Here is a 27623-nt window from a genome sequence, read left to right as displayed (position 1 = left end):
AAATTTACATAGATTTATGTAGGGAAAATGTTTGAAAATCTTCTTGTCCAAAACCACAGAGCCTAGGGCTTTGACATTTGGTATGAAACATCAGCTAGTGGTCCTCTACCAAGATGATTCAAATTATATCCCTGGGGTCAAATATGGCTCCGCCCCAGGGTCACATGATTTATATAGACTTATATATGGAAAAACTTTGAAAACCTCTTGTCCAAAACCACAGGGCCTAGGGCTTTGATATTTTGCATGTGACATCATCTAGTGGTCTTCTACTAAGATTGTTCAAATCATCTCCCTAGTGTCAAATATGGCCCCGCCCTGGGGGTCACATGGTTTATATAGACTTATATAGGGAAAAACTTTGAAAAACCTCTTGTCCAAAACCACAGGACCTAGGGCTTTGATATTTTGTATGTGACATCATCTAGTAGTCTTCTACTAAGGTTGTTCAAATTATCCCCCTAGGATCAAATATGGCCCCGCCCCGGGGGTCACATGGTTCATATAGACTTATATAGGGAAAAGCTTTTAAAATCTTCTTGCAAATAACCTACAAAAATAAAAACATTCAAATTTGGACCACATGTATAGTTTTGAGTGGCAAGATGAACATTGACATGAGTTGACCTTGTTTTTGACCTAGTGACCAACTTTCACATTTCTGTAGCTACAGCCTTCAAATTTGGACCACATGCATAGTTTTGTGCACCCGAAAAAACTTTGACCTTGACATTGACGTAGTGACCTACTTCCACATTTTTGAAGGTACAGGCTTCAAATTTGGACCACATGCATAGTTACGTGTTCCGAAATAAAATTTGACCTTGATTTTGGCCTAGTGACCTTCTTTCACATTTCTCAAGCTACAGCCTTCAAATTTGGACCACATGCATAGTTTTGTGTACCGATAAAAACTTTGACCTTGTCATTGACCTAGTGACCTACTTTCACATTTTTGAAGTAAGCCTTCAAATTTGGACCACATGCATAGTTTTGTGTTACCGAAAAAATTTGATCTTGACATTGACCTAGTGACCTACTTTCACATTTCTCAAGTAAGCCTTCAAATTTGGAACCACATGCATAGTTTTGTGTTCCGAAAAAAATTTACCTTGACATTGACCTAGTGACCTACTTTCACACTTTTTGAAGGTACAGCCTTCAAATTTGGAACACATGTACAGTTTTGTGTATCGAAAAAAAACCTTGACCTTGACATTGACCTTGTGACCTACTTTCACCTTTTTGAAGGTACAGGCTTCAAATTTGGACCACATGCATAGTTTTGTGTACTGAAATGAACTTTAATCTTGAGATTTGACCTAGTGACCTACTTTCACATTTCTCAAGCTACTGGCTTCAAATTTGGACCACATGCATATTTTTGTGTTCTGAATTGAAATTTGACCTTGATTTTTATCTAGTACCTACTTTCACATTTCTCAAGTACATGCATAGTTTTATACCAAAATGAACTTTGACCTTAAAATTGATCTTGTGACCTACTTTCACATTTCTCAAGCTACAGCTTTCAAATTTGGACCACATGCATGGACCACATGCACAGTGATGTGTACTGAAATGAAATTTGACCTTGATATTGACCTTGAGCTAGTCTTGAAATTTCGAACAATAAAAAATGGCTCAATGGGGCTCTTGTTTGACTTCCGAAATGACATGTGTTCAAAAGTTTTATGATGTGAGTGGACTTCTGCCCCCGACCGTCCTTCATTCCGTCAGTCAGACGGCAAGTCAAACTCAGTCCCTTTTAGAGGCCACATGAGCTATAAATAGATCTACAATTATAACGACTTCTTCTCACGAATCGCCTGATGGATCTTCATCAGACTTGGCCCGTAGAATCGTTAGAAAGTTTTCTCCCAATTTTATTCAAATGGTGATGCTGAATGGATCTCCATCAAACATTATCTGTAGCATCTTTATAAGGTCCTTTTTTTTCAAATGAGGGCACTAGGCTATTTTTAGGATCCATTAGAGCTAAAGATAGAAATACCTTCAGCGGCATCTTCTCACGAACCCCTCGGTGGATATTCATCAAACTCGGTGTGTCGCATAATTGTATGATTCTCTCCCAATGTTGTTCAAATAGGGTACTCGGCCACTTACTGGGGCCACTAATGCTAAGAATCAAAATACCTTTAAACAACTTCTTCTCATGAACCGCTTTATTGATCTTCATCAATCTTGGTCTGTATGATAATTATAAGTCCTCGGTCTGTATGATAATTTTAAGTCCTCTCCCAAATTTATTTAAATGCGAGCATTCGGCTCCATTAGGGGCAACTAGAGTTAGAAAAAGAAATGCCCCTAGACAACTTCTTTCCGTGAACTGCTTGGTGGATTTTCATCAAACTCTTTCCGTAGCATTATCATGAGGTCTTCTCCAGTTTTTGTTTAAATGGGGGTTGGGGCACTCAGCCCCTATGGAGGGTCTCTAAAGCTATATTTAAACGAATTCTCCCCACGAATTAGTTGACGAATCTCCATCGCAATTGATTTTGTATTATCATTTAATGACCTTCTCCCAAATTCATTCAAATGGGGACGCTTGGCCTCTTTTAGGGGCCGCTAGAGCTAATAATAGATTTCTTTTCATGAACCGTTTGATGCATCTTCATCAAACTTGGTCTATAGCATTGTAATAAGGTCCTCTCTCAATTTTGTTCAAATTGGGATATTCGGCCCCTTTAAGAGGCCACTAAAGCTAATGATAGAAATACATTTAAACGACTTCCTCTCATGGACCGCATGATTGATCTTTATAGCATCCTTATAAGGTCCTCTCAAACAGTTTATTCAAACTTGGGCGTTTTACAACTGTAGCATCAGTGTAAGATTAATGGGAACGGGTGGCCCATTTTAGGAGCCACTAGAGCTAAAAATAGAAATACTCTTAAACGACTTCATTTTATTACCTGCTTGATTGATTATCATTAAACTTTGTGTCTGTAGCATAACTATAAGGTCCTCTCTCGAATGTGTTTAAAGGGTGGCATTCAGCTCCTTTTTGGGCCACTAGTTTGTACTAAACACAGTTGTTTCCATTCATTATTTTGTGTGTCATGCGTATGTTCAACATAAAACATTTTAGGCCAGGCGAGCGACTAAGGGCTACTATGGTCTTCTCGTTAAAAAGATTTTACATAGATAGAGGGCAATATGGAGAATAAGCACGTCAAGTAATGTGTAGCCTGCTTATGGTGAGGTTCATCTAAGCGGACTAGTGCATGTTCGAATCATAAGTTCCGTCTGACTATGTACGCATGATGGCAAATCTTTTGAGTTTAGTTTAGCATATACACAATGTTTGTTTATTACATAAGTTTGCTTATAGGCCTAGAGCCATGCAAAATCTATGCCACTATCTCATAGTTTGAGTATCTCACTTCATAGTCTGTATCCTGTACCGGTGAACTGATTGGAGAAGTGATGGACAAGAAGACCGTAATTCCAATCAAGTAAAGCAACAGTATGCCAGTATGGAATCAGCGTAAGTCCTACCCAGTAAAGCAACAGTACACTAATATGCAACCAGCATAAGTCCCATCCAGCAGCATAAGTCCCATCGCATAAGTCCCATCCGGTAAAGCAACAGTACGCTAATACGGAACCAGCATAAGTCCCATCCGGTAAAGCAACAGTACGCTAGAGCAACAGTACGCTAGTACGGAACCAGCATAAGTCCCATCCGGTAAAGCAACAGTACGCTAATACGGAACCAGCATAAGTCCCATCCGGTAAAGCAACAGTACGCTAGTACGGAACCAGCATAAGTCCCATCCAGTAAAGCAACAGTACGCTAGTACTAAACCAGCATAAGTCCCATCCAGTAAAGCAACAGTACGCTAGTACGGAGCCAGCATAAGTCCCATCCAGTAAAGCAACAGTACGCTAGTACGGAGCCAGCATAAGTCCCATCCAGTAAAGCAACAGTACGCTAGTACGGAGCCAGCATAAGTCCCATCCAGTAAAGGAACAGTACGCTAGTACGGAGCCAGCATAAGTCCCATCCAGTAAAGGAACAGTACGCTAGTACGGAGCCAGCATAAGTCCCATCCAGTAAAGCAACAGTACGCTAGTACGGAGCCAGCATAAGTCCCATCCAGTAAAGCAACAGTACGCTAATACGGAGCCAGCATAAGTCCCACCCAGTAAAGCAACAGTACGCTAGTACGGAGCCAGCATAAGTCCCACCCAGTAAAGCAACAGTAGACTAATACGGAACCAGCATAAGTCCCACCCAGTAAAGCAACAGTAGACTAATACGGAACCAGCATAAGTCCCACCCAGTAAAGCAACAGTACGCTAGTACGGAACCAGCATAAGTCCCACCCAGTATAGCAACAGTACGCTAGTACTGAACCAGCATAAGTCCCATCCAGTAAAGCAACAGTGCTCTAATACGGAACCAGCGTAAGTCCCATCCAGTAAAGCGACAGTACGCTAATACGGAGCCAGCATAAGTCCCATCCAGTAAAGCAACAGTTCGCTAGTACGGAACCAGCATAGGTCCCATCCAGTAAAGCAACAGTATGCTAATTTTAATACGGAACCAGCATAAGTCCCACCCAGTAAAGCAACAGTAGACTAATACGGAACCAGCATAAGTCCCACCCAGTAAAGCAACAGTACGCTAGTACGGAACCAGCATAAGTCCCACCCAGTATAGCAACAGTACGCTAGTACTGAACCAGCATAAGTCCCATCCAGTAAAGCAACAGTGCTCTAATACGGAACCAGCGTAAGTCCCATCCAGTAAAGCGACAGTACGCTAATACGGAGCCAGCATAAGTCCCATCCAGTAAAGCAACAGTTCGCTAGTACGGAACCAGCATAGGTCCCATCCAGTAAAGCAACAGTATGCTAATTTTAATACGGAACCAGCATAAGTCCCATCCAGTAAAGCAACAGTATGCTAATTTTAATACGGAACCAGCATAGGTCCCATCCAGTAAAGCAACAGTATGCTAATTTTAATACGGAACCAGCATAGGTCCCATCCAGTAAAGCAACAGTATGCTAATTTTAATACGGAACCAGCATAAGTCCCATCCAGTAAAGCAGCAGTACGCTAATACGGAACCAGCATAAGTCCCATCCAGTAAAGCAGCAGTACGCTAATACGGAACCAGCATAAGTCCCATCCAGTAAAGCAGCAGTACGCTAATACGGAACCAGCATAAGTCCCATCCAGTAAAGCAGCAGTACGCTAATACGGAACCAGCAAAAGTCCCATCCAGTAAAGCAACAGTGCTCTAATACGGAACCAGCATAAGTCCCATCCAGTAAAACAGCAGTACGCTAATACGGAACCAGCATAAGTCCCATCCAGTAAAGCAGCAGTACGCTTATACGGAACCAGCAAAAGTCCCATCCAGTAAAGCAGCAGTACGCTTATACAGAACCAGCAAAAGTCCCATCCAGTAAAGCAACAGTATGCTAATTTTAATACGGAACCAGCATAAGTCCCATCCAGTATAGCAACAGTACGCTAGTACGGAACCAGCATAAGTCCCATCCAGTAAAGCAACAGTACGCTTATACGAAACCAGCAAAAGTCCCATCCAGTAAAGCAGCAGTACGCTAATACGGAACCAGCAAAAGTCCCATCCAGTAAAGCAGCAGTACGCTTATACGGAGCCAGCATAAGTCCCATCCAGTAAAGCAACAGTACGCTAATACGGAGCCAGCATAAGTCCCATCCAGTAAAGCAACAGTACGCTAGTACGGAACCAGCATAAGTCCCATCCAGTAAAGCAGCAGTACGCTAATACGGAACCAGCAAAAGTCCCATCCAGTAAAGCAACAGTACTTTAATACGGAGCCAGCATAAGTCCCATCCAGTAAAACAACAGTACGCTAGTACGGAGCCAGCATAAGTCCCATCCAGAAAGCCCATCCAGTAAAGCAACAGTACGCTAGTACGGAGCCAGCATAAGTCCCATCCAGTAAAGCAACAGTACGCTAGTACGGAACCAGCATAAGTCCCGTCCAGTAAAGCAGCAGTACGCTAATACGGAACCAGCATAAGTCCCGTCCAGTAAAGCAACAGTACGCTTATACGGAACCAGCATAAGTCCCGTCCAGTAAAGCAAAAGTACGCTTATACGGAACCAGCATAAGTCCCGTCCAGTAAAGCAACAGTACGCTAGTACGGAACCAGCATAAGTCCCATCCAGTAAAGCAACAGTACTCTAATACGGAACCAGCATAAGTCCCATCCAGTAAAGCAACAGTACTCTAGTACGGAGCCAGCATAAGTCCCATCCAGTAAAGCAACAGTACTCTAGTACGGAACCAGCATAAGTCCCATCCAGTAAAGCAACAGTACGCTTATACGGAACCAGCATAAGTCCCATCCAGTAAAGCAACAGTACTCTAATACGGAGCCAGCATAAGTCCCATCCAGTAAAGCAACAGTACGCTTATATGGAACCAGCATAAGTCCCATCCAGTAAAGCAACAGTATTCTAGTACGGAGCCAGCATAAGTCCCATCCAGTAAAGCAACAGTACGCTAGTACGGAGCCAGCATAAGTCCCATCCAGTAAAGCAACAGTACGCTTATACGGAACCAGCATAAGTCCCATCCAGTAAAGCAACAGTATGCTTATACGGAGCCAGCATAAGTCCCATCCAGTAAAGCAACAGTATGCTTATACGGAGCCAGCATAAGTCCCATCCAGTAAAGCAACAGTACTCTAATACGGAACCAGCATAAGTCCCATCCAGTAAAGCAACAGTACGCTAGTACGGAACCAGCATAAGTCCCATCCAGTAAAGCAACAGTACGCTAGTACGGAACCAGCATAAGTCCCATCTAGTAAAGCAACAGTACGCTTATACGGAACCAGCAAAAGTCCAATCCAGTAAAGCAGCAGTACGCTTATACGGAACCAGCAAAGGTCCCATCCAGTAAAGCAACAGTACGCTAATACGGAGCCAGCATAAGTCCCATCCAGTAAAGATAATTCAAACGAGTTAGGCCGAGATTAGTCAACGGTAACACACTTGAAAGTCAACCATGTGCTTAAGGTTTAAAACAGAAAGAAAAACCCCTTTAAACGACTTCTCATCACCAATTTTTGTCCGTAGTATCATTGCATGGTCCTCTCAAATGAGTCCGCTTGACTGATTGTAGGGGCAACCAGAGTTAAAACTAAGAAATACCATTAAACGACTTCTTCTCATGAACTGCTTGATGGAATGTCAGCGAACTTAGTCCGTACCATCCTTCTTAGGTCCTCTCCTATACTTGAGCAAATTATTCCGCTTGACTGATTTTTTGGAGTCCCGGCAGAACTAAAAAAAAAAAGAAACCTTTTTAAGCAGCTTCTTCTCATTAACCGCTTGATGGATCATGACCATAGTCCTAGTAAGGTCCTCTCTCAAATTTAATTCAAATGGTTTTGCTTGATTGATTTTAGGGTTAACCAGAGCTAAAATAGAGAGAGAAAAAAACACCTTTAAACGACTCCTTATCATGAGCCGCTTCACGGACCATCACCAAACTTGCTCTGTAGTAGCTTTTCTAGGTCATCTCATTTTTTATCAAACTGTTTCGCTTGAGTGATTTTAGGGGCTGCGAGAGCTTGGATTTGCATCAGATTTGGTATGTAGCGTTTGACTGATTTAAGGGGTCGCCAGAGTAAAATAAAGAAAAAATAAATATCTTTCAGTCATGAACTACTTGATGGAACGCCACCAAACTTGGACGTTAGCACCCTTATAAAGTACCTTCTCAAACTTGTTCAAATGGCACTGCTTGTTTGATTTTAGGGGCTGCCAGAACTAAATATAATAATTATTTTTTAATTTTTCTTTTAATAAAAACCTTCAAACAACTCTTCTTATGAACCGCTTGATTATTTTTTTTTCACTTGATCTGAAGCATGCATGCTTTCTCAATTTGGTTTCGCTTGACTGATTTTAGAGTCCTTAAACTGCTCAATGGATCATCACCAACCTTTGTCTTTAGCATTTTTGTAAGGTTCCCTCTCAAATTCATTCAAATGGGTCCACTTAACTGATTCCAGGGGTTACAAGAGCTTTGAATAGAAAAGCTTTTTCTTACTAAAAGCAGTTTTTACCTTTCATGATTCAGTGAGTCATACATATATTAAAGCTCAAATTGTCAGTTTCTCAGTTGACCGACTTAGGACCACGTTTTGGCCCTCTTTTTTAAACAAAGTGAATTTTTGTCCTTCGATTAATTAAAGCAGCATTTTTTTTACTTCCGCAGCCAAAACTTGACAATGGTAAGTTGCACTGAGTTGATATGTGATTTGATTGTATCTACATCTGTGCAAATCTCTAAGTCGAACAGTTTTCATCGGATCTTCACCAAACTTGCTGACAATGTTTGTGGGCATAATGTCTCTGCCAAGTATGATAACCACCCAAATCGCCCCAGGCACTCTTGGATTATGCCCTTTAAATTAGGCCAAGTTCGATGACGGGCGTATTTTGTGACAGTCTGGCACTCTTGTTTAATTAGTTTTTTTCTACTTGCTAAATGAAACAACAGGGCAAAGATGGCCCTAGATCGTTCACCGAAGCTTCAGCAGGTTGGTTTTTGTTTAACTGTAAATTATGTTTTTCGAAGAACATAGACTAAGGTCAGCTTTTCTACAGTCATGAAGGTACCACTATTTATATTGTTGTGCTAGACAATAACAGAATTTTAATTTTTGTTACAATCGCGTCCGCCATATCATTTGCATGCATACATAACCTCCTTTACAAGTATGAAAGATATTTGATATGTTTTAAAGTAATGTTTATCTTTGCAGGACTTTGTAAATGTTTGTTAGTCATGGTTGCTGGAACACTTTTTAACATTCAAACTGCGATGTCTGACAAGCCGAAGAAAAAAGGTAAGGACGTTATATTCTTAAAATTCAAAGACCCACATTCTTTTGTGTTTCCATGATGGTAATTATACCTGGCTTGCATTAAAAAGAAAAAGAGAGAAATACATGCTTTTAGTGGCATATATTAAGTTAAAATGTCTAAACATTTTATTGAATTAATTCAGCAGTATGGTGTTTGTACTTGATAGGAATTTTTAATGCCTTCAGTCAATACCTAACACTTTATGTATGTTTTTAAATACATCAAACGCATGAAAGGTCCAACATTGGTCAAATGATAATGTAGTCAGAAATGTAGTGAATAAAATGTATCGTCATAACCTTGGTACAATGTTATAATAACGCGAAGAATGATGAATTTATAATTCAGCTAATAATTAATATATTGCTTTTTTAGTACATTTACGCACTGTTCAGGCCTCTCAAATCTCAAATATTTCAAGAAATACTGTAATTAAGAATATGAAAATTCATTACCATTACAGTTTTAAAGCATGAAAAAGTTGTATAAAAGGGCTTGCATTGGTGATGGGAGCAAAACATGTAAGGCAAGATATCGATTTGACTTATTAAAACCAATGGGAAAAAAGATATCGGACAAATAATGGCTAGATACGGATTGGTTGGCTGGGAATATTCATTGTTATTTCAGTAATTTTGCATGGATCAGATAAAAGGATAATGCACTAGATATTAATTTCTGTTACTAAAATTGTATAAAGTCATATCGCTTCGGTATAAATATACATATATAAGTGCAACTTGAACTAAGCATACGCTTAGACGTCTGTGATACGTTGTATGAAGGCTTTTGATAATTGTATCCACGTACATCTGTGGAATAGCCTTGTGCGGAAAGGTATAAATAACAATAGTAAATTTCTTTCATTCTCTTGAGTCAAGTCTATGTATATACAGTTAAAATCTTGTATAAAACTTAAGGACGGTCTAACAGGTTTCTTCCAGTGTGAAATTGGAACGAAACAAGGTTGTTTCAGTTCTACTGTTATTTTTTCTTTGTTCATAAACGATTTGATTGAGTATATGCAATTAAAATGTGAAAGTGGTATTTTTATTACAAGTGATATTGCAGAATTGTATGCGTTGATGTTTGCGGATGACATGTCGACAGTAGCAGAGACCGTTATTAAATTACAGAATCAATTAAATATCGTTAGTGACTTCTGTGATGAGGCCGGAATGAAACTGAACCTAGATACCATATAACCCCGTTTAAACGCCCCCGGGGGCGATGCATTTTACGAAAAATTTGATCGGAACAAGGTCAGTAACTCGTATAAACGCCCCCCTGTTTATCCCAATTCATGCACTGACATAACCCGATACGTAATCGTACTGGGAATCTGTGTAAAGTCGCGCGCTGAGTGACAACATCCGAGTTTAATTCGATCAATACTGTAGCGTTTATAGCGTGGCATATTCAGTACTTTAATACACACAGTAGATTTATTTGTTCCATGCCTGTTGACGTGTTTAAAAGTTTGTGTTAATAAAGTGTGTGTTTTTTTTGAAATTCACTTGTATTGTTATGGAATTGTTAAGTGAGTGTGGTAGACTTCCTTTACATGTCACCTACATATCACGATGTCTTAAATACTGGACGAAATTAACTAGAATGCAAGAAGGAAGATACCCGAGACAATGTTATATTATGTTATGACGCCTAGATGACGCTGGTCGTACAACATGGGCGACGCACGTTAAAAATCTTCTGTTTCAGTATGGATTTGGTTTTGCCTGGATCGCGAATGAAATTGGTGACATTAACTTGTCCATGAGTCTATTCACACTCCGTCTAAAGGACTGTGCAAGACAGTCTATATGGGAGGACATTAACACGTCACCGAAATCATTAGAGTACAAATTATATAAAAGTGCTCTAAATCCAGAAACGTATTTATCGCTCCTACTAACTTATATACAGAAGCGTGTGCTATCAAACTTTCGATGTTTGAGTCATAGCCTAATGATCGAAAAGGGGCGACATATGAAAATAGACAGAGACTATAGATTTTGCCAGTATTGTCTTGAGCAGAATACATATACAATTGAAAATGAGTTACATTTCCTACTTGTTTGTCCGCTGTATAACGAATTGAGAGCTAGATACTTTAGAAATGAATGAATTACAGCAGTTGTATGTGAACAGTTGTTTATAACTATAATGTCTGACAGTAGAATTGATAGTGTTTTCTCTTTGGCAAGATTCTTGGTCAATGCGTTTGAACTTAGAGACAGTAACTTTTAACTTGCACAGTCATCAAATGTTACTATGTTTTGTATCAAAATGTTTTTGCGTGATATTTTGTATTACAAAGGTTAGCAACATTGCGCCTAATGTAATAACATGTATTTACATTTACCTAGAAATATTGTTTTAATGTATGTTTGTTTATAATGTTACCTTAAATCTGAAGCAATGTTTTTTTTGTATTTTGGGCCGAAGGCTTTGTATCGCAATAAAACCATATCGTATCGTATCGTTTGTGATACGTTGACAAGTACAACGTGAACCATGCATATAAATTGACGTCTCTGATATGTTGACAAGTACAACGTGAACCATGCATATAAATTGACGTCTCTGATACGTTGACAAGTACAACGTGAACCATGCATATAAATTGACGTCTATGATACGTTGACAAGTACAACGTGAACCATGCATATAAATTGACGTCTCTGATACGTTGACAAGTATAACTTGAACTAGGCATTCAGCATTCACATAGACGTTTGTGATACGTTGACAAGTACAACGTAAACCAGGCATATAAATAGACGTCTTTGATACGTTGGCAAGTGCAACATGAAGTAGGCATAGATATAGACCTTTATGATACGTTGACAAGTGCAGCTTGAACTATTGAACTAGACATACACATAGACGTTTGTGATATGTTGACAAGTACAACTTGAACTAGGCATACAAATACATGTTTGTGATACGTTGACAAGTAATAAGATAACTAGGATCCAAATGATACATTGACAAGTAAAACGTGAACTAGACATATATAAAGACCTGTGAAAAGCGCAACTTGAACTAGGCATAAACGTAGACGTCTGTAGTACGTTGCATCTTGAACTAGGCATACACATAGACGTCTGTGATACGTTGACATGTGCAACTTGAATCAGTTGAACCAGGCATACACATAAGACGTCTGTGATATGTTTACAAGTGCAGCTTTAGCTAGGCATACACATAGACGTCTGTGATACGTTGACATGTGCAACGTGAACCATGCATACACATAGACGTCTGTGATATGTTTACAAGCGCAGCTTGAACCAGGCATACACATAGACGTCTGTGATACGTTTACAAGTGCAGCTTGAACTAAGCATACACATAGATGTCTGTGATACGTTTACAAGTGCAGCTTGAACTAAGCATACACATAGACGTCTGAGATGCGTGGACACGTGCAACTTGAACCAGGTATACACATAGACGTCTGTGATACGTTGACAAGTACAACGTGAACTAGGTATGCAAACAGACGTCTGTGATACACTGACAAGTACATCGTGAACTAGGTATATAAAAAGACGTCTGTGATACGTTGACAAGTACAACGTGAACTAGGTATGCAAACAGACGTCTGTGATACATTGACAAGTACATCGTGAACTAGGTATATAAAAAGACGTCTGTGAAACGTTGACAAGTACAGCATGAACTAGTCATGCAAATAGACGTCTATGATACGTTGACAAGTTAAATTTAAACTACGCATACACATACACATACATAGTCTTTTGGGAAACAGTAATTGTTTTCTTAAATTTCAGAAAAATACGGCTCAGGCAACAACGAACACATTTTATGTCGCGTTTGTGGGGACAAATCTTCTGGTTTTCATTATGGAGTTTTCTCTTGTGAGGGATGTAAGGTAAAGTTTATTTCTTTAATACTAAATTGTTGATATCATGCAGGGTCCATGTTAGTCTACAACTTTCGAAATAGGGAAAGTGGGTGGTCTTTAAAAATTGTTCAAAGAATTGAATTCCATATATAACTCTGGTTGCCATGGCAACCGAAAGGAAACACTTCAAAAACCTTCTTGTCCAAAACTACAAGGCCTAGGGCTTTGATATTTGATATGTAGCTTCATCTAGTGGGCCTCTACCAAGATTGTTCAAATTATACCCCTAGGGTCAAATATGGCCCTGCCCCAGGTGTCACATGGTTTATATAGACTTATATAGGGAAAAACTTTGAAAATCTTCTTGTCCAAAACCATAAGCTCTACCAAGACTGTTCAAATGATCCCCCCTAGGGTGAAATATGGCCCCGCCCAGGGGGGTCACATAGTTTATATAGACTTGTATAGGAAAATACTTTAAAAATCTTCTTGTCTCTTTTGATATGAGGTATGTTGCATTGCCTTGTGGTTCTCGAGAGATCTACCAAGATTGTTCAAATTATTACCCTGGGGTGAAAAGAGGCCCTGCCACGGGGGTCCCTAGTTTTACATATACGTATACTCAGGAAAAATTTTTAAAAATCTTCTTGTCTGAAATTGCAAGGCATAGGCTTTTGATATTTGGTAAGTTGCATTGCCTAGTGGTCCTCTACCAAGATTATTCAAATTATGCTCCCCCCCCCCGAGTTGAAAAGAGGCCCCACCCATGGGGTCCCAAGTTTTACATAGACTTACATAGGAAAAACTTTAAAAATCTTCTTGCCTGAAACTGCAAAGCCTATGCCTTTGATATTTGGTATGTTGCATTGCCTAGTGGTCTACTACCAAAATTGTTCAAATTATGCCCCTGGGGTACAAGGGGTCCTGCCCTGGGGTACCCAAGTTTTACATAGACATACACTGAAGAGATATGAAAACGCAACAAACATATGCCTGAATATATTTTTACTACAAAAAGCATCACCTTGAAATGTTCAACACATACACATCTAGATACTGATTTTTCTGACCTACTGACCGGAAATGGCACTAAAATCACGTGCAAAAGCACATATAATTAGCAATTGAAATACATATATAGAGAATATTAGGTTACTGTCTGATAAATTTAAATTTATTAGATCTAGGCGAGTCTTATATTTTTTCGTAGACAGGCCTAATAAATTTAAATTTATTCAGACAGTAATCTAATATTCTATTTATCCTACCTGTTCAGAAAATTAAGAAAAAGCAACAGCGTGCAGACTTGACGTCATATAATATGACGTTTGCTAGTGTAATTCAGTTTGTGGAAAATTGAAAAAAATGCAATAACTTTTTTTGTTTCTGGGTAAAAACTTGATTTTACCACTTATTTTCTTAGTTAGAACATTTCCAATACAATGATAACAGTTTCAGTGAAAAATTCGGAAAAAAATTGTTCTCAAAATTTCCGGCTGAAGTGCTGTAAAAGTGAAAAATAGCAATAACTTTTTTGTTTCAGGATAAAAACCTTTGATTTGACCACTCATTTTCCAAGTTTAGACATTTCCAATACAATGGTGATGATTTAAATGCAAAATTTTGATAAAATAAGTGATTTCAAAAGTTCCCGCAAATGTGATATCTTGACACTGACTACATAAAGCAAAGTTTATTAGGCAGGCCGATATTGCGCTATATCTTATATGAGGGTAGGATAAATATGTCCTGTTCTTATGTTTTTTATTTACTATTTATGATTTAAAACAACAGGTAAGCTGTTAGGGCTAAAGAAAAATCGTGACTACTGATAAATCGTAATTTCAATCAACCACAGTTTCCACCACAGTTTTGATTGTTTCTGGTTGAGACCTCTACTGTACTGGTTGGGAACCATTTTCCGGACAGGACCAGTTTCCGGACACATGTAATATCCGCTTCATTTCGTTGTTATTCATGTAATTGTCTCATCTAGATCATTTAGATGTTTGTTCTTCATGTCTACAACAAACCACTATTTTATAAGGCTGTATAATGTTTGGGTTTTTGATGATAACTTGACTGTGTTTACAAAACAACTTTCTGTCTTAACGGGGCATGCAGGTAGCATTGCGCATGCGCTGTAGTTCACACATGCCGAGGTATCAAGTGGGGAAGAAATAATCAAACTACATAATGATTGTCTGCTGATAACATATTCTACTTTTAATTTTACGCTAAAAGTTACGTAAGATGCAGGGCTGTCGATTTTTGCACTAATTTCATTCTATATCTATTGGAATTATCAAGAATTCGTATAAGACGAAAATCGAGTTTTTATAGTCAACCTCGGTTTGCTTTTGTAGCTGCTATTGAATGTCGGGTTATGTTTTATGTGCAATTTTGAAGAGATGAATGATAATGAAATATGTAGAAATAGTTTAATTACTTATTTTGATATCAACTTAACAACAAAACAAAGTCAAAATATTTGTCCGGATACTGGTTTACCTGACAGGAAAAATAACTTATTTTAGTGACCCCATTTGAGGCCCCATGGAACCCATATTTTACGTCACAACACAATGCTGATTACAACATCCGATGTGGAAGGAGCTGAAGTTTGTGCAGTGTGGGCTTCATTTATGTCAAATAATTTTTTAAGGAATAATAGCGCCGAAATATGAAAATGTGTCCGAAAAATGGTAGGTAGACAACGTAAAATATCAAAATGTAAAATCAGTCTACCCGAGGTCTCATTATTTAGACTACCTATGGCCTTGTCTGCTTGGTCCACTTACATACGATTCCTTACAATAAAACATTATTTCGTACCTCATACTTTGCCTTCTGAAGTTCTTTGTATTATAAATCATCGGTGCTAACAGGGCATTCGCGTACAAAACAAGCAGAATGGTTTTGACTGGCATAAAATACAGCCGAAAACCACGCTTGAGATGAATTCAAATGCCCGCAGTCTTAAATTCACTCCAGTTTTGTACAAGACAATGTGAGGTAATGAAATTCCTTCCACCATGAATAGTTTAGATCCAATAATTACAATAAACAACTGCATAAACCCGGTTATTTGTGTAAATTTCTAACTAAAAATGAGTGAACGCCAAGTCAAGGTCGATTCACACAGACTTTAAAACTGTCATCGTACCATTCGGTATGGAGGTTTACTAGGATAGAGGGAACCAATTTAAAAAAAAAAAAAATTACCGTGGCTATCCTCATAAAATGATGGAGTGTTTGAGCTTCGAACTCTTGGCCCAGTTTACATTGCCTATAGCACATATACTTGAAAAAGTAGTCCGTCAGTTGCATTGACGGTATAAACCTGCATTGACTGAATAAACCTCAAGTTTACACGGCAGGCAGATATCGGCCTGATAAATGCATAGTGGATAAATAATTTTGCTTTATCTGGTCAGTGACTAAAATTAAAATTATTCTTTAATGTTCAGCTGAACAAAGAAGTCGGACACAAAGCAAAACAATGTTAGCCTTTGTTTTTCGGCTCTTATTTTATAATATTTTTATTTTAAAGACCTGTTTGTGTAATGGTGGGGCGTATTAATTTCTGTGCAAGACAGACTCAGATCTAGTTGGTGGTAAATTTTGAATTTTAATTAAAGAATGGTTTTAGATCAGAAGGCAGAGCCTCGACTTTTATATTTTCTCTGACTCACTTAATTAATTTAAATTTATAAGACAGTAACCTAATATTCTCTATGAATCTAGCTGCAATTTTCGAGAAGAGCAGAGGGCGTATTGTAATATACGCGGTTGGCATCGGCGGATCAGAAATTAAAGCCGACTTGGACAAAGTGTACCGGGACAGTGCGCTGGAATACCGTTCTATCTCTCTTTAAAGAGGGGAGAACCAGCACCAAAGATGAGGCCTGTCCTGGGCGCCCGCTGACTGCTGTGTCTGATAAAGACTTTGTGAAAGTAATAATCGATGCAGGATGCACTGTCAAAATGTCTGGCCTTAATTCGTCAGCGGTTTTTCTGATTTTAAAAGAAAGGCTAAACCAGCGTAAGGTTTATGCACGCTGGATACCGCATCTATTGACCCCTGAGCAAAAGAGGGAGAGGTAGAAAAAGCTTCCGCCCTGCTCGTCAAATACAAAAACAAGGAATCTAGGTGTATCAAAGAAATTGTTACAGCTTATGAGACGTGACTGTACTAATTTGAGCCTGATGATAAAGAAAATAATAAAATGTGGGTACGTGGAAATAACGAGAGGCCCTTTATTGCTTGGTGGAGCAGAAACGTCAGACGGGTTATGTATGCCCTGTTCATGGAATTGTGGCTCGAGTCCCTGAACACAGTAATGTTACTGGTACATTTTACAAAGAAAATGTCCTCTGCTGTTCTCGACCACTACACAGCAAAGCGCCCAATGAGAGGGGCGCGTGGCATCAAGCTGCTACATGACAACGCCTCGGTCCATCGTTCAGACGTATTCCCCTTAACTCTTGAACCCCTTGAAGGATATCGAAGAAACTTAACAATAATGTTCACCACCTCGAGACGACATGTAGAGCCATGTTTTGGATGGCTCGCTTCAAGGTCAAGGTCACACTTAGTGGTCAAAGGTCATATCAGTTTGTTTCGTGCCCGCTCTGTAACTCTTGAACCCCTTGAAGGATTTCGAAGAAACTTGACACAAATGTTCACCACATCGAGACAACGTGCAGAGCGCATGTTTCAGATGGCTCGCTTCAAGGTCAAGGTCACATTTAGGGGTCAAAGGTTATATCAGTTTGTTTCGTGTCTGCTCTGTAACTCTTGAACTGCTTGAAGGATTTAAGTGAAACTTGGCACAAATGTTCACCACATCCAGACGACTTGCACAGCTCATGTTTCGGATGGGATGGCTCGCTTCAAGGTCGAGGTCACAATTAGGGGTCAAAGGTCATATGACTTTGTTTTGTGTGTATATTGCTCTGCATTGCGGTGCTCTTGTTTTTTATTTTTGTTCATTTACAGTAATGTTTTTTTTTAATTGTTTCCCTTTTATGTTACTATAAATAGCTTATTTTATAACTTTTTTAGTATTGGCCGTTGGGAAAACCCGAGACCACTTTTCTGTGGTACAACATGGATGATACCTCCAATTTTAGGTGTATTTTGACATATCTGTACCTGGTAAGGAATTTTTGTGGACTTTTTTTTCGAATTTCTTCCCTTTCTTTTTCCTGTCCTTTTGGGCTTCAACAGTCAAGTTCTTTAGATTTTGCTCCCATCCTCTGATACAACCCTTCGGGCGTGTATTGCCCCGCTTGACGGAGCTCTTGTCTTATGTTCAAGCAGAAACTAGAAACAAGTATATTGTAATACAGTTATCTAAGGCAAATACAAGTCTACCATGTTTTACAAAGAAATGTTATTTGTGTTGTTTTGGCAACTGAAATTCCAAAGCATCCATGCATTATGGAAATTTAGAGGTGTATAGAAAAAATGTGGCTTTATGCAATAGTGCCTGTTTCATTTGTGCAGTAACAGTAACTTATTGCATGAAACATACTAAGTGTCAGCTTGATAAATCATTTTTCAAGGTTTAATGGTATTTTCAGTAACGCGTGTCACTGCGGCAAAAAAAATTTCCTCAAAAGTACTTGTCGCGACACATCTGTTAACCTATTTAGTACTATTGTACCTAGATAAAAGGTCCTTGATGAAACCAAAAATATACGTTTCAGTTATTTTTCAATAAAATCATTTTCATCTGTTCCTAAATAATCAAATGAATGATGTTTAGTCAGCGATACGCATACTTTGTTGCATTATTGACTTGAAAAATGCACACCATGCACGACGATATAATAGCGCTTCATAACGTTCTTAACGTCGCGTTTCAAAATGCCTCCGGTGACTTACTTAAAAGCATTGTAGCTCTTGAAATAGTCAAGATAATTACTTCAAATTTTAAAATTTTAACAGGAACCGGTTTTTCTGGTTTCTTCTAATTTAGAACTTCTATGTAGCAGGCAACAATAATGGGTATAGATGTTCGGCGTTGAGCGAAACTTAATAACTCTTTGAATATAAAAAAAAAATGATTAAAATATATTTTGCATCTTGAGTTAAATATAGTTTGCATCTATGCATTTCTGTGATAAAATAATACGTTTTATTAGCTCATCTGATTTTTTGAAAAAAAAATGATGAGTTATTGTCATCACTTGAGCGGTTGTCGGCGTCGGCGTCGGCGTTGCCTGGTTAAGTTTTATGTTTAGGTCAGCTTTTCTCCTAAACTATCAAAGCTATTGCTTTGAAACTTGGAATACTTGTTCACCATCATAAGCTGACCCTGTATAGCAAGAAACATAACTCCATCTTGCTTTTTGCAAGATTTATGGCCCCTTTTGTACTTAGAAAATATCAGATTTCTTGGTTAAGTTTTATGTTTAGGTCAACTTTTCTCCTAAACTATCAAAGCTATTGCTTTGAAACTTGGAATACTTGTTCACCATCATAAGCAGACCCTGTACATCAAGAAACATAACTCCATCTTGCTTTTTGCAAGAATTATTGCCCCTTTTGGACTTAGAAAATCAGTTTTCTTGGTTAAGTTTTATGTTTAGGTCAGCTTTTATCCTAAACTATCAAAGCTATTCCTTTAAAACTTGCAACAGTTGTTCACCATCATAAGCTGACCCTGTACAGCAAGAAACATAACTCCATCCTGCTTTTTGCAAGATTTATGGCCCCTTTTGGACTTAGAAAATATCTGATTTCTTGGTTAAGTTTTATGTTTAGGTCAACTTTTTCTCTTAAACTATCAAAGCTATTGCTTTAAAACTTGCAGCTCTTGTTCACCATCATAAGCTGACCCTGTACAGCAAGCAACATAACTCCATCCTGCTTTTTGCAATAATTATTGCCCCTTTTGGACTTAGAAAAATCATTTTCTTGGTTGAATATTATGTTTAAGTCAACTTTTCTCATAAACTATCAAAGGTATTGCTTTAAAACTTGCAACAGTTTTTCACCATCATAAGTGGACACTGTACATCAAGAAACATAACTCTATCCTGCTTTTTGCAAGAGTGATGGCCCTTTTTAGACTTAGAAAATCATGGGTAGGACAATATTTCTATTATACAAAAAAAATCAGAAGAGCGTCAGCACCCGCAAGGCGGTGCTCTTGTTTTTAGCTCACCTGTCACAAAGTGACAAGGTGAGCTTTTGTGATCGCGCGGTGTCCGTCGTCCGGCGTCCGTCCGTGCGTCCGTCCGTGCGTCCGTCCGTAAACTTTTGCTTGTGACCACTCTAGAGGTCACATTTTTCATGGGATCTTTATGAAAGTTGGTCAGAATGTTCATCTTGATGATATCTAGGTCAAGTTCGAAACTGGGTCACGTGCGGTCAAAAACTAGGTCAGTAGGTCTAAAAATAGAAAAACCTTGTGACCTCTCTAGAGGCCATATTTTTCATGAGATCTTCATGAAAATTGGTCAGAATGTTCACCTTGATGATATCTAGGTCAAGTTTGAAACTGGGTCACGTGGGGTCAAAAACTAGGTCAGTAGGTCTAAAAATAGAAAAACCTTGTGACCTCTCTAGAGGCCATATTTTTCAATGGATCTTCATGAAAATTGGTCAGAATGTTCACCTTGATGATATCTAGGTCAGGTTCGAAACTGGGTCATGTGGGGTCAAAAACTAGGTCAGTAGGTCTAAAAATAGAAACACCTTGTGATCTTTTTAGAGGCCATATTTCTCAATGGATCTTCATGAAAATTGGTCAGAATGTTCACCTTGATGATATCTAGGTCAGGTTCGAAACTGGGTCACGTGCGGTCAAAAACTAGGTCAGTAGGTCTAAAAATAGAAAAACCTTGTGACCTCTCTAGAGGCCATATTTCTCAATGGATCTTCATGAAAAATGGTGAGAATGTTCACCTAGATGATATCTAGGTCAGGTTTGAAACTGGGTTACGTGCGGTCAAAAACTAGGTCAGTAGGTCTAAAAATAGAAAAACCTTGTGACGTCTCTAGAGGCCATGTTTCTCAATGGATCTTCATGAAAATTGATCAGAATGTTCCTCTTGATGATATCTAGGTCAGGTTTGAAACTGGGTCACGTGCGGTCAAAAACTAGGTCAGTAGGTTGAAAAATAGAAAAACCTTGTGACCTCTCTAGAGGTCATATTTTTCATGAGATTTTCATGAAAATTGGTGAGAATGTTCACCTTGATGATATCTAGGTCAGGTTTGAAACTGGGTTACGTGCGGTCAAAAACTAGGTCAGTAGGTCTAAAAATAGAAAAACCTTGTTACCTCTCTAGAGGCCATGTTTCTCAATGGATCTTCATGAAAATTGATCAGAATGTTCCTCTTGATGATATCTAGGTCAAGTTCGAGACTGGGTACGTGCGGTCAAAAACTAGGTCAGTAGGTCGAAAAATAGAAAAACCTTGTGACCTCTCTAGAGGCCATATTTTTCATGAGATCTTCATGAAAATTGGTGAGAATGTTCACCTTGATGATATCTAGGTCAGATTCAGAAGTGGGTCACGTGCCTTCAAAAACTAGGTCATTAGGTCAAATAATAGAAAAACCTTGTGACCTCTCTAGAGGTCATATTTTTCAATGGATCTTCATGAAAATTGGTCAGAATTTTTTATCTTGATGATATCTAGGTCACATGTGCTCAAAAACTAGGTCACTGTGTCAAATAATAGAAATAACGACGTCGTACTCAGTTCAACACTAAGTCATGTGGGGATAGGTGAGCGATTCAGGACCATCATGGTCCTCTTGTATATATAATAAGATTGTTCAAACTAGAAATTTGGACATAAAAATTAGAAATCGGGATATAGAATATTGGTAGACATTTATGTCGTATGTTTAGCAGTATATGCCGTCGTATGTTTAGCAGTATATGCCTGAGGCGTGTTTGTGTTTAGATTATTTATGTTGCTGAAATACACAGAGTGCACGATTTGTTTCGTGTTTGCATACCTATAGGGATTTCATGTTTGTATACCTATAGGGATTTCGTGTTTGCATACCTATATGGATTTCATGTTTGTATACATATGATATAGGGATTTCGAGTTTGCATACCTATAGGGATTTCGTGTTTGCATACCTATAGGGATTTAGTGTTTGTATAGATATAGATATAGGGATTACGTGTTTGTTTACCTTTATGGATTTCGTGTTTGTATACCTATAGGGATTCTTCAGACGAACTGTGCGACAGAAGATGGAATACAAGGCATGCGAGAACCCCAAGGGATGTCTCATCATGAGAATAAGTAGGAATAGGTGTCAGTATTGTCGACTTCAGAAATGTATAGCCGTCGGCATGTCTCATGAAGGTAATATGCAAAGATTGTCCATATATAGTTTTCAAGAATGGTAAAAATAAACAGCTTGTTTGTCATTTCTGCTTTAGATTGCTTTGAAAGAAGTAGACGTTTAAAGCCAAAGCAAAGTAGTTCATGAACTTTAGTCTTTACTGCACAAGCATTCTGCTATTACAGATCTGCTGATTGTAGAACTTGGTCAATACGTTTACTCGTTACATGGTTATAAATGAGTTAAAATCTCATTTACAGCTGTTCGACTTGGAAGATGTCCGAAGAAGGACCGACCTTCGAAGACGAGTTTTATGTACATGCCAAGGGACTCGACAACAGAGTTGGACCGACAAGTTCGGACGGAACAGATGGTGCTCACCGTGCATGCAGCATTTAGGAAGGCATGTGAAGACTTTGATGATTTTGCTGCCTTATTCAGTGATAAAAATGTAAGATAACTTTATTCATTCTCAGTAGTTTGACCTCTTGTAATACAAAATGCATTTTTTCAGGCATTGAATTTAATACAAGATGGGCTTTGGGGCTTCGTATTCCAAAATATTTATAACATAATAAAAAATGAAGTGTGAAATGTATAACATTGAACAATAATTTAAAATATGCATAAAGAAAATACACACAATGTACTACAAATGCAAACAAATGAAATATGTAAGTACATTTCATTTATGAATCTGATAACAATATTCTACATCAGCTTGCCAGATTATTCAAGGATTTCTACAAAACAGTTATTTATCCTATTTAAATCCAATTCATTTTGTTGAATTTTAACACACATGGAAACAATATTTTCTAATGAAACATAAAATTTAGGTTATGTTTGATGACTTAAGGTCATCATGTCCCTCCTGTTATTTTTTATACTACAGTATGAACTGAAATAGCCTGAATCGTAAATGTATTTGTTTTAACTTTTTTTCAGATTATCATTCAAGAAAAGACAGACGCAAAGCATTTGTATCTCCGTTACTTACCAGGCACAGTTCGATTTATAACGGCATTCGCAAAAGAGATTCCATTATTCAAATCTTTAACTGAACACGACCAAAGACTACTTATAAAAAGTGGAATATTAGAAATTTCTACTATCAACGATTCCTTATACATGGAGCTAGAGGACAATGCTCTTATAAACAGAAAACTGAACATGACTGTATCAAAGGACAGACTTAAGGAAATTGGACTTTTAGGGAGTATGTTCACTGATATATGTAACGTTATGGGCAAATTAAGAAAATTGAATTTCACTGATGTAGAACTGTCTCTACTTTCAGCGATTGTACTATTTTGTCCAGGTATGTCAAAGTTTTGTCTCTTATTTAACTAACTGAATTGTTTTGTATAGATGCCAGAGCGGTTAGACTAATTATTGATCGTTCTCTTATCATGCTGTATTATTAAATGTTTGTCATGCTCGTCTTATACAAGGCTGTAGTGTTTAAACTTAGTGTTTAGATGAAAACTTTTATACAGTCATCCGCGATCTCTATCACAAATTGATATCAGATGATATGTTTAGAAAATGAGAGCATTTACACGACAGGTTAACTGCTTCCTTACATGCATGAAGTTGCCTTACCTTAAATTTTGGTAAACGTCGTTTCTCTTACGAGCCAATACTAATCCACCCATTATAGAACAGAAAAAAACTGAGAATATTATTATGCTGTTCCTTTAAACCGTTCCTAACTATATACAGTTCTAAGTTACTAACTATATACAGTTCTGTGTTACCTCGTAATAAACTCGTCATTTAATTTAATTTTGGCGCTATGAAATTTGACATTTTTGACGTTGTCGGAGCAGTAGGAAGAGGGCATTACCTGTCTTATACCTGTCATATCACAACTGAACTTTTATCATGTAACATTTTTACAAATAAGTTTTATGTTTTCTACCTACAGATCGAGAGGGCCTTGCTCACAATGTCGGGCTAGAAACCATGGAGACAGATTTAAGTATTGCTTTGAAATGTCAATTGATTTTAAGCCATGGAGACGGCACTATTATATTTGCTAAAGCTGTAGAAATTCTGTGTGAATTACGAATGATCTCTACTGTATACCTAGACGATATTCTCAATTCTCAAGTAGAAATTGACTGTGACTCATCCACTTGATTTGACACACTTTGTGCAATTGTTAAAACAACTATTTGTCGTAACGCACGAAACACAAAAAGGACCAAAAACAAAAGTTATATATAATGACCAGTGAACTGAGTATTGATTACAGTACGGACAGGTACATGGATTTTAAAGTCATATAAAACAGTGGTTCAGAGTGAGCTATTGTGATGGTGCTTTCTCTGTCGTTCATCATCTGTCGTAGCGTTTTACTTAACTCGACTTTCCGTCATGAACCATATGATCGATCTTCATCAAACTTGTTCAGAAAAATCCATGTATTGATCGCTCTCAGATTTGTTTAAACGGTTCCGCTTGGTCCCATTAGGGGTCGCCGGAGATATAAGTATATATATAAAAAAACATTTAAAAAAATTAAAAATGGATCGTCACTGAATCTTTGTAAGAACCTTCATTAAGACCTGTTTAAAGGTGGAACTAAAAACAGAAAACCTTTAAGACGCTTCTTCTTATGAATCACATGATGGATCTTCATAAGCAACCATGCATTGACGTCTATCAAGTCTGTTCAAATGGTCTTGCTTTGTCTCTTTCAGTCAGGGGTCGCTAGAACTAGAAATAGAGAATCATTAAATTGAACCACTTCCCCTCCTGATTCGCTTGATAGATGAACACTAAACTTGGTATGCATCATTCTTACGGTCCTCTCTTAAGCTGAGTTAAATGATTCTACCTTGCACTCTATTAGGGGCTGCCAGAACAACCTTTATACGACCTTTTTACGACTCACTTGATGAATCTTCAGCATTATAGGTGTGTGGTATACTTTCAAGGTTCTCCTTCTCATGTGTGCAAATGCATCTGTTTGGTCCATTTTTTGGGGCCGCATGGGAATCTTTAAACGACTTCTTCACAAGAACTACATGCTGGATGATTATCAAACATGGTCTGCAGAGTCTTTAATCATAAGATCCTCTCTCAAGTTTGTTCAAATAACATGATTTGAGGCCACCAGAGTTAAAAGTAGAATTTTAAATCTTTAAATGGACTTTTCCTTATGAACCACATGATGAATCTTCACCAGTTTTGACTTGCATCATTATTTAAACGTCTTCTGTCAAGTTTGTTCAAATTGCTTTGCTTAAGGAGCTAAAACAGATAGACTTTTTAATTACCACCTCTAAACAACCATTTGATGAATCTTCATAAAACTTGATCTGCAGCATCCATGTATAGTCCTCTTCCTGATATATATTCATATCGTTCTTTGGGATTCCTTGTAGGAGCAACCAGAATTAAAAATAAAAAATGAAACTTTGAGCAACGGCATTATGTATATTGGCCAAAATTAGTGTACGGCATGCGTGTATGACCTTTTACCTTTTTTTTTTATTTAAATGGTCTTGCTTGACCCCATGTAAAGGCCTTAAGAGCGAAAAATAGGGGCACCTTCTAATTTAGGATTCCATCATCTTTCTGTAGACCAAAGGTTATTCAGAACTTTATTTCCTGTTTTGAGTATTTATGCTGTATTGCTATCATATTATTGATAGGGTCACAGTTTATAAGCCTGGTGTCTGGTGTGGGACATATGTTGTATATTATGCTAAAAACAAGTGTTCCCCATTCATGATACAATGTTTCATTGCATATACTAGTATTCGAGGTAAAAGATCAAGTCAGGTGAGCGATTGAAGATCATCATGTTCTTGTTCAGAACTTTTGTATTCCAGGTGATATTAGAATGTCTTGTACATGTATGAGTTATCTTTTTAAAAAGTGATGCAAGTCTTTGAAAACGAACTTGTAACACTGAAATATAGTATCGTACATAGATAATGGAAGTTATAAATTGACAGTTATTACAATGTACTAGTATTCCTAAAATGAAAATAAACGTCAGCGATGAAGCAGAGTTGGTTTTATTTTCTGGTGAAAAAAACAGGCAAATTGACCTCCAGAATTTCATTCCATGTTCGTGCTTTATTTTACGTTCATATTTCTGGATTGTTTTGTTATTCTTCAGTCTTCGATTGGTTGCCAGAAGTCTGTGTTTTGTTCACAGCACAGGAGATAACTCCTGAGGCTATTCAAAGTTTGTATAATTATGTCCCTTTTTAGCCCACCATCATCAGATGGTGGGCTATTAAAATCACTCTGCGTCCGTGGTCCGTCCATCCGTCATTCCGTCCGTCCGTCCGTTAACAATTTCTCATTATCGCATCTCCTCAGAAACTACTGGGGGGATTTTGACCAAACTTTGTCAGAATGATGTATTGGTACCCTAGTTGTGTCCCTCTGAAAATCAGACTGGTTCAACAATTTTTGAGTGAGTTATGGCCCTTTGTTTATTTCTATATTTTATATAGATTTATATAGGGAAAAACTTTGAAAACCTTCTTGTCCAAAATCACAGAGCCTAGGGCTTTGATATTTGGTTGGAAGCATCATCTAGTGGTCCTCTACCAAGTTGATTCAAATTATCCCCAAGGGTCAAAAATGGCCCCGCCCCGGGGGTCACATGGTTCATATAGACTTATATAGGGAAAAGCTTTTAAAATGTTCTTGTCAATAACTACAACATTCAAATTTGGACCACATGTATATTTTTGAGTGGCAAGATGAACCCTGACATGAGTTGACCTTGATTTTAACCTAGTGACCTACTTTCACATTTCTGTAGCTACAGCCTTCAAATTTGGACCACATGTATATTTTTGAGTGGCAAGATGAACCTTGACATGAGTTGACCTTGATTTTGACCTAGTGACCTACTTTCTCATTTCTGTAGCTACAGCCTTCAAATTTGGACCACATGCATAGTTTTGTGCACTGGAAAAAACTTTGACCTTGATTTTGACCTAGTGACCTACTTCCACATTTTTTAAGGTACAGGCGTTAAATTTGGACCATATGCATAGTTCCGTGTTTCCAAATGAAATTTGACATTAGTTTAAACTGTATTTATTTCCACAAATTGTATATACAAACATGAGTACTATATTTAAATTAACAAAGTTTGATTAAAAGACATACATCAATCAAAATAGTACAAACAAACAAACAAAGAAATTTTCCATCGAATGGATTGGAAAACAATCTACTTAAAACTTATATGAATTCCGCTCCATAAATTTGACATTGATTTTGACCTAGTGACCTACTTTCACATTTCTCAAGCTACAGCCTTCAAATTTGGACCTCATGCATAGTTTTGTGTACTGAAAAAAACTTTGACCTTCACATTGACCTAGTGACCTACTTTCACATTTTTGAAGGTACAGGCTTCAAATCTGGACCACATGCATAGTTTTGTATTCCGAAATAAAATCTAATTGACCTTGATTTTGACCTAGTGACCTACTTTTACATTTCTCAAGCTACAGCCTTCAAATTT

General features: G+C 37.9%; 1 protein-coding gene across 4 annotated transcripts in view; it reads left to right on the top strand.

The window, feature by feature from the left end:
* The window catches only part of LOC123539125 (nuclear receptor subfamily 1 group D member 1-like), a 75024-nt gene extending 48888 nt beyond the window's left edge, over positions 1 to 26136 (top strand). For 2 of the 4 annotated variants that reach the window (XM_045323608.2, XM_045323607.2), the window contains 6 exons: positions 8813 to 8896; positions 12713 to 12813; positions 21990 to 22134; positions 22375 to 22565; positions 23063 to 23435; positions 24045 to 26136. In XM_045323608.2, the coding sequence (XP_045179543.2) occupies positions 8836 to 8896; positions 12713 to 12813; positions 21990 to 22134; positions 22375 to 22565; positions 23063 to 23435; positions 24045 to 24259 (1086 nt within the window). In that variant the 5' untranslated portion in view covers positions 8813 to 8835 and the 3' untranslated portion in view covers positions 24260 to 26136. The remainder of the gene's footprint in view (positions 1 to 8812; positions 8897 to 12712; positions 12814 to 21989; positions 22135 to 22374; positions 22566 to 23062; positions 23436 to 24044) is intronic. The other 2 variants (XM_045323610.2, XM_045323611.2) reach the window with 1 other exon arrangement.
* The last annotated feature ends 1487 nt before the right edge of the window (positions 26137 to 27623 follow it).

Source organism: Mercenaria mercenaria, chromosome 18 (assembly GCF_021730395.1).
Source record: "Mercenaria mercenaria strain notata chromosome 18, MADL_Memer_1, whole genome shotgun sequence".
NCBI classification, from domain to species: domain Eukaryota; kingdom Metazoa; phylum Mollusca; class Bivalvia; order Venerida; family Veneridae; genus Mercenaria; species Mercenaria mercenaria.
This window is presented reverse-complemented; position numbering and strand designations above follow the sequence as displayed.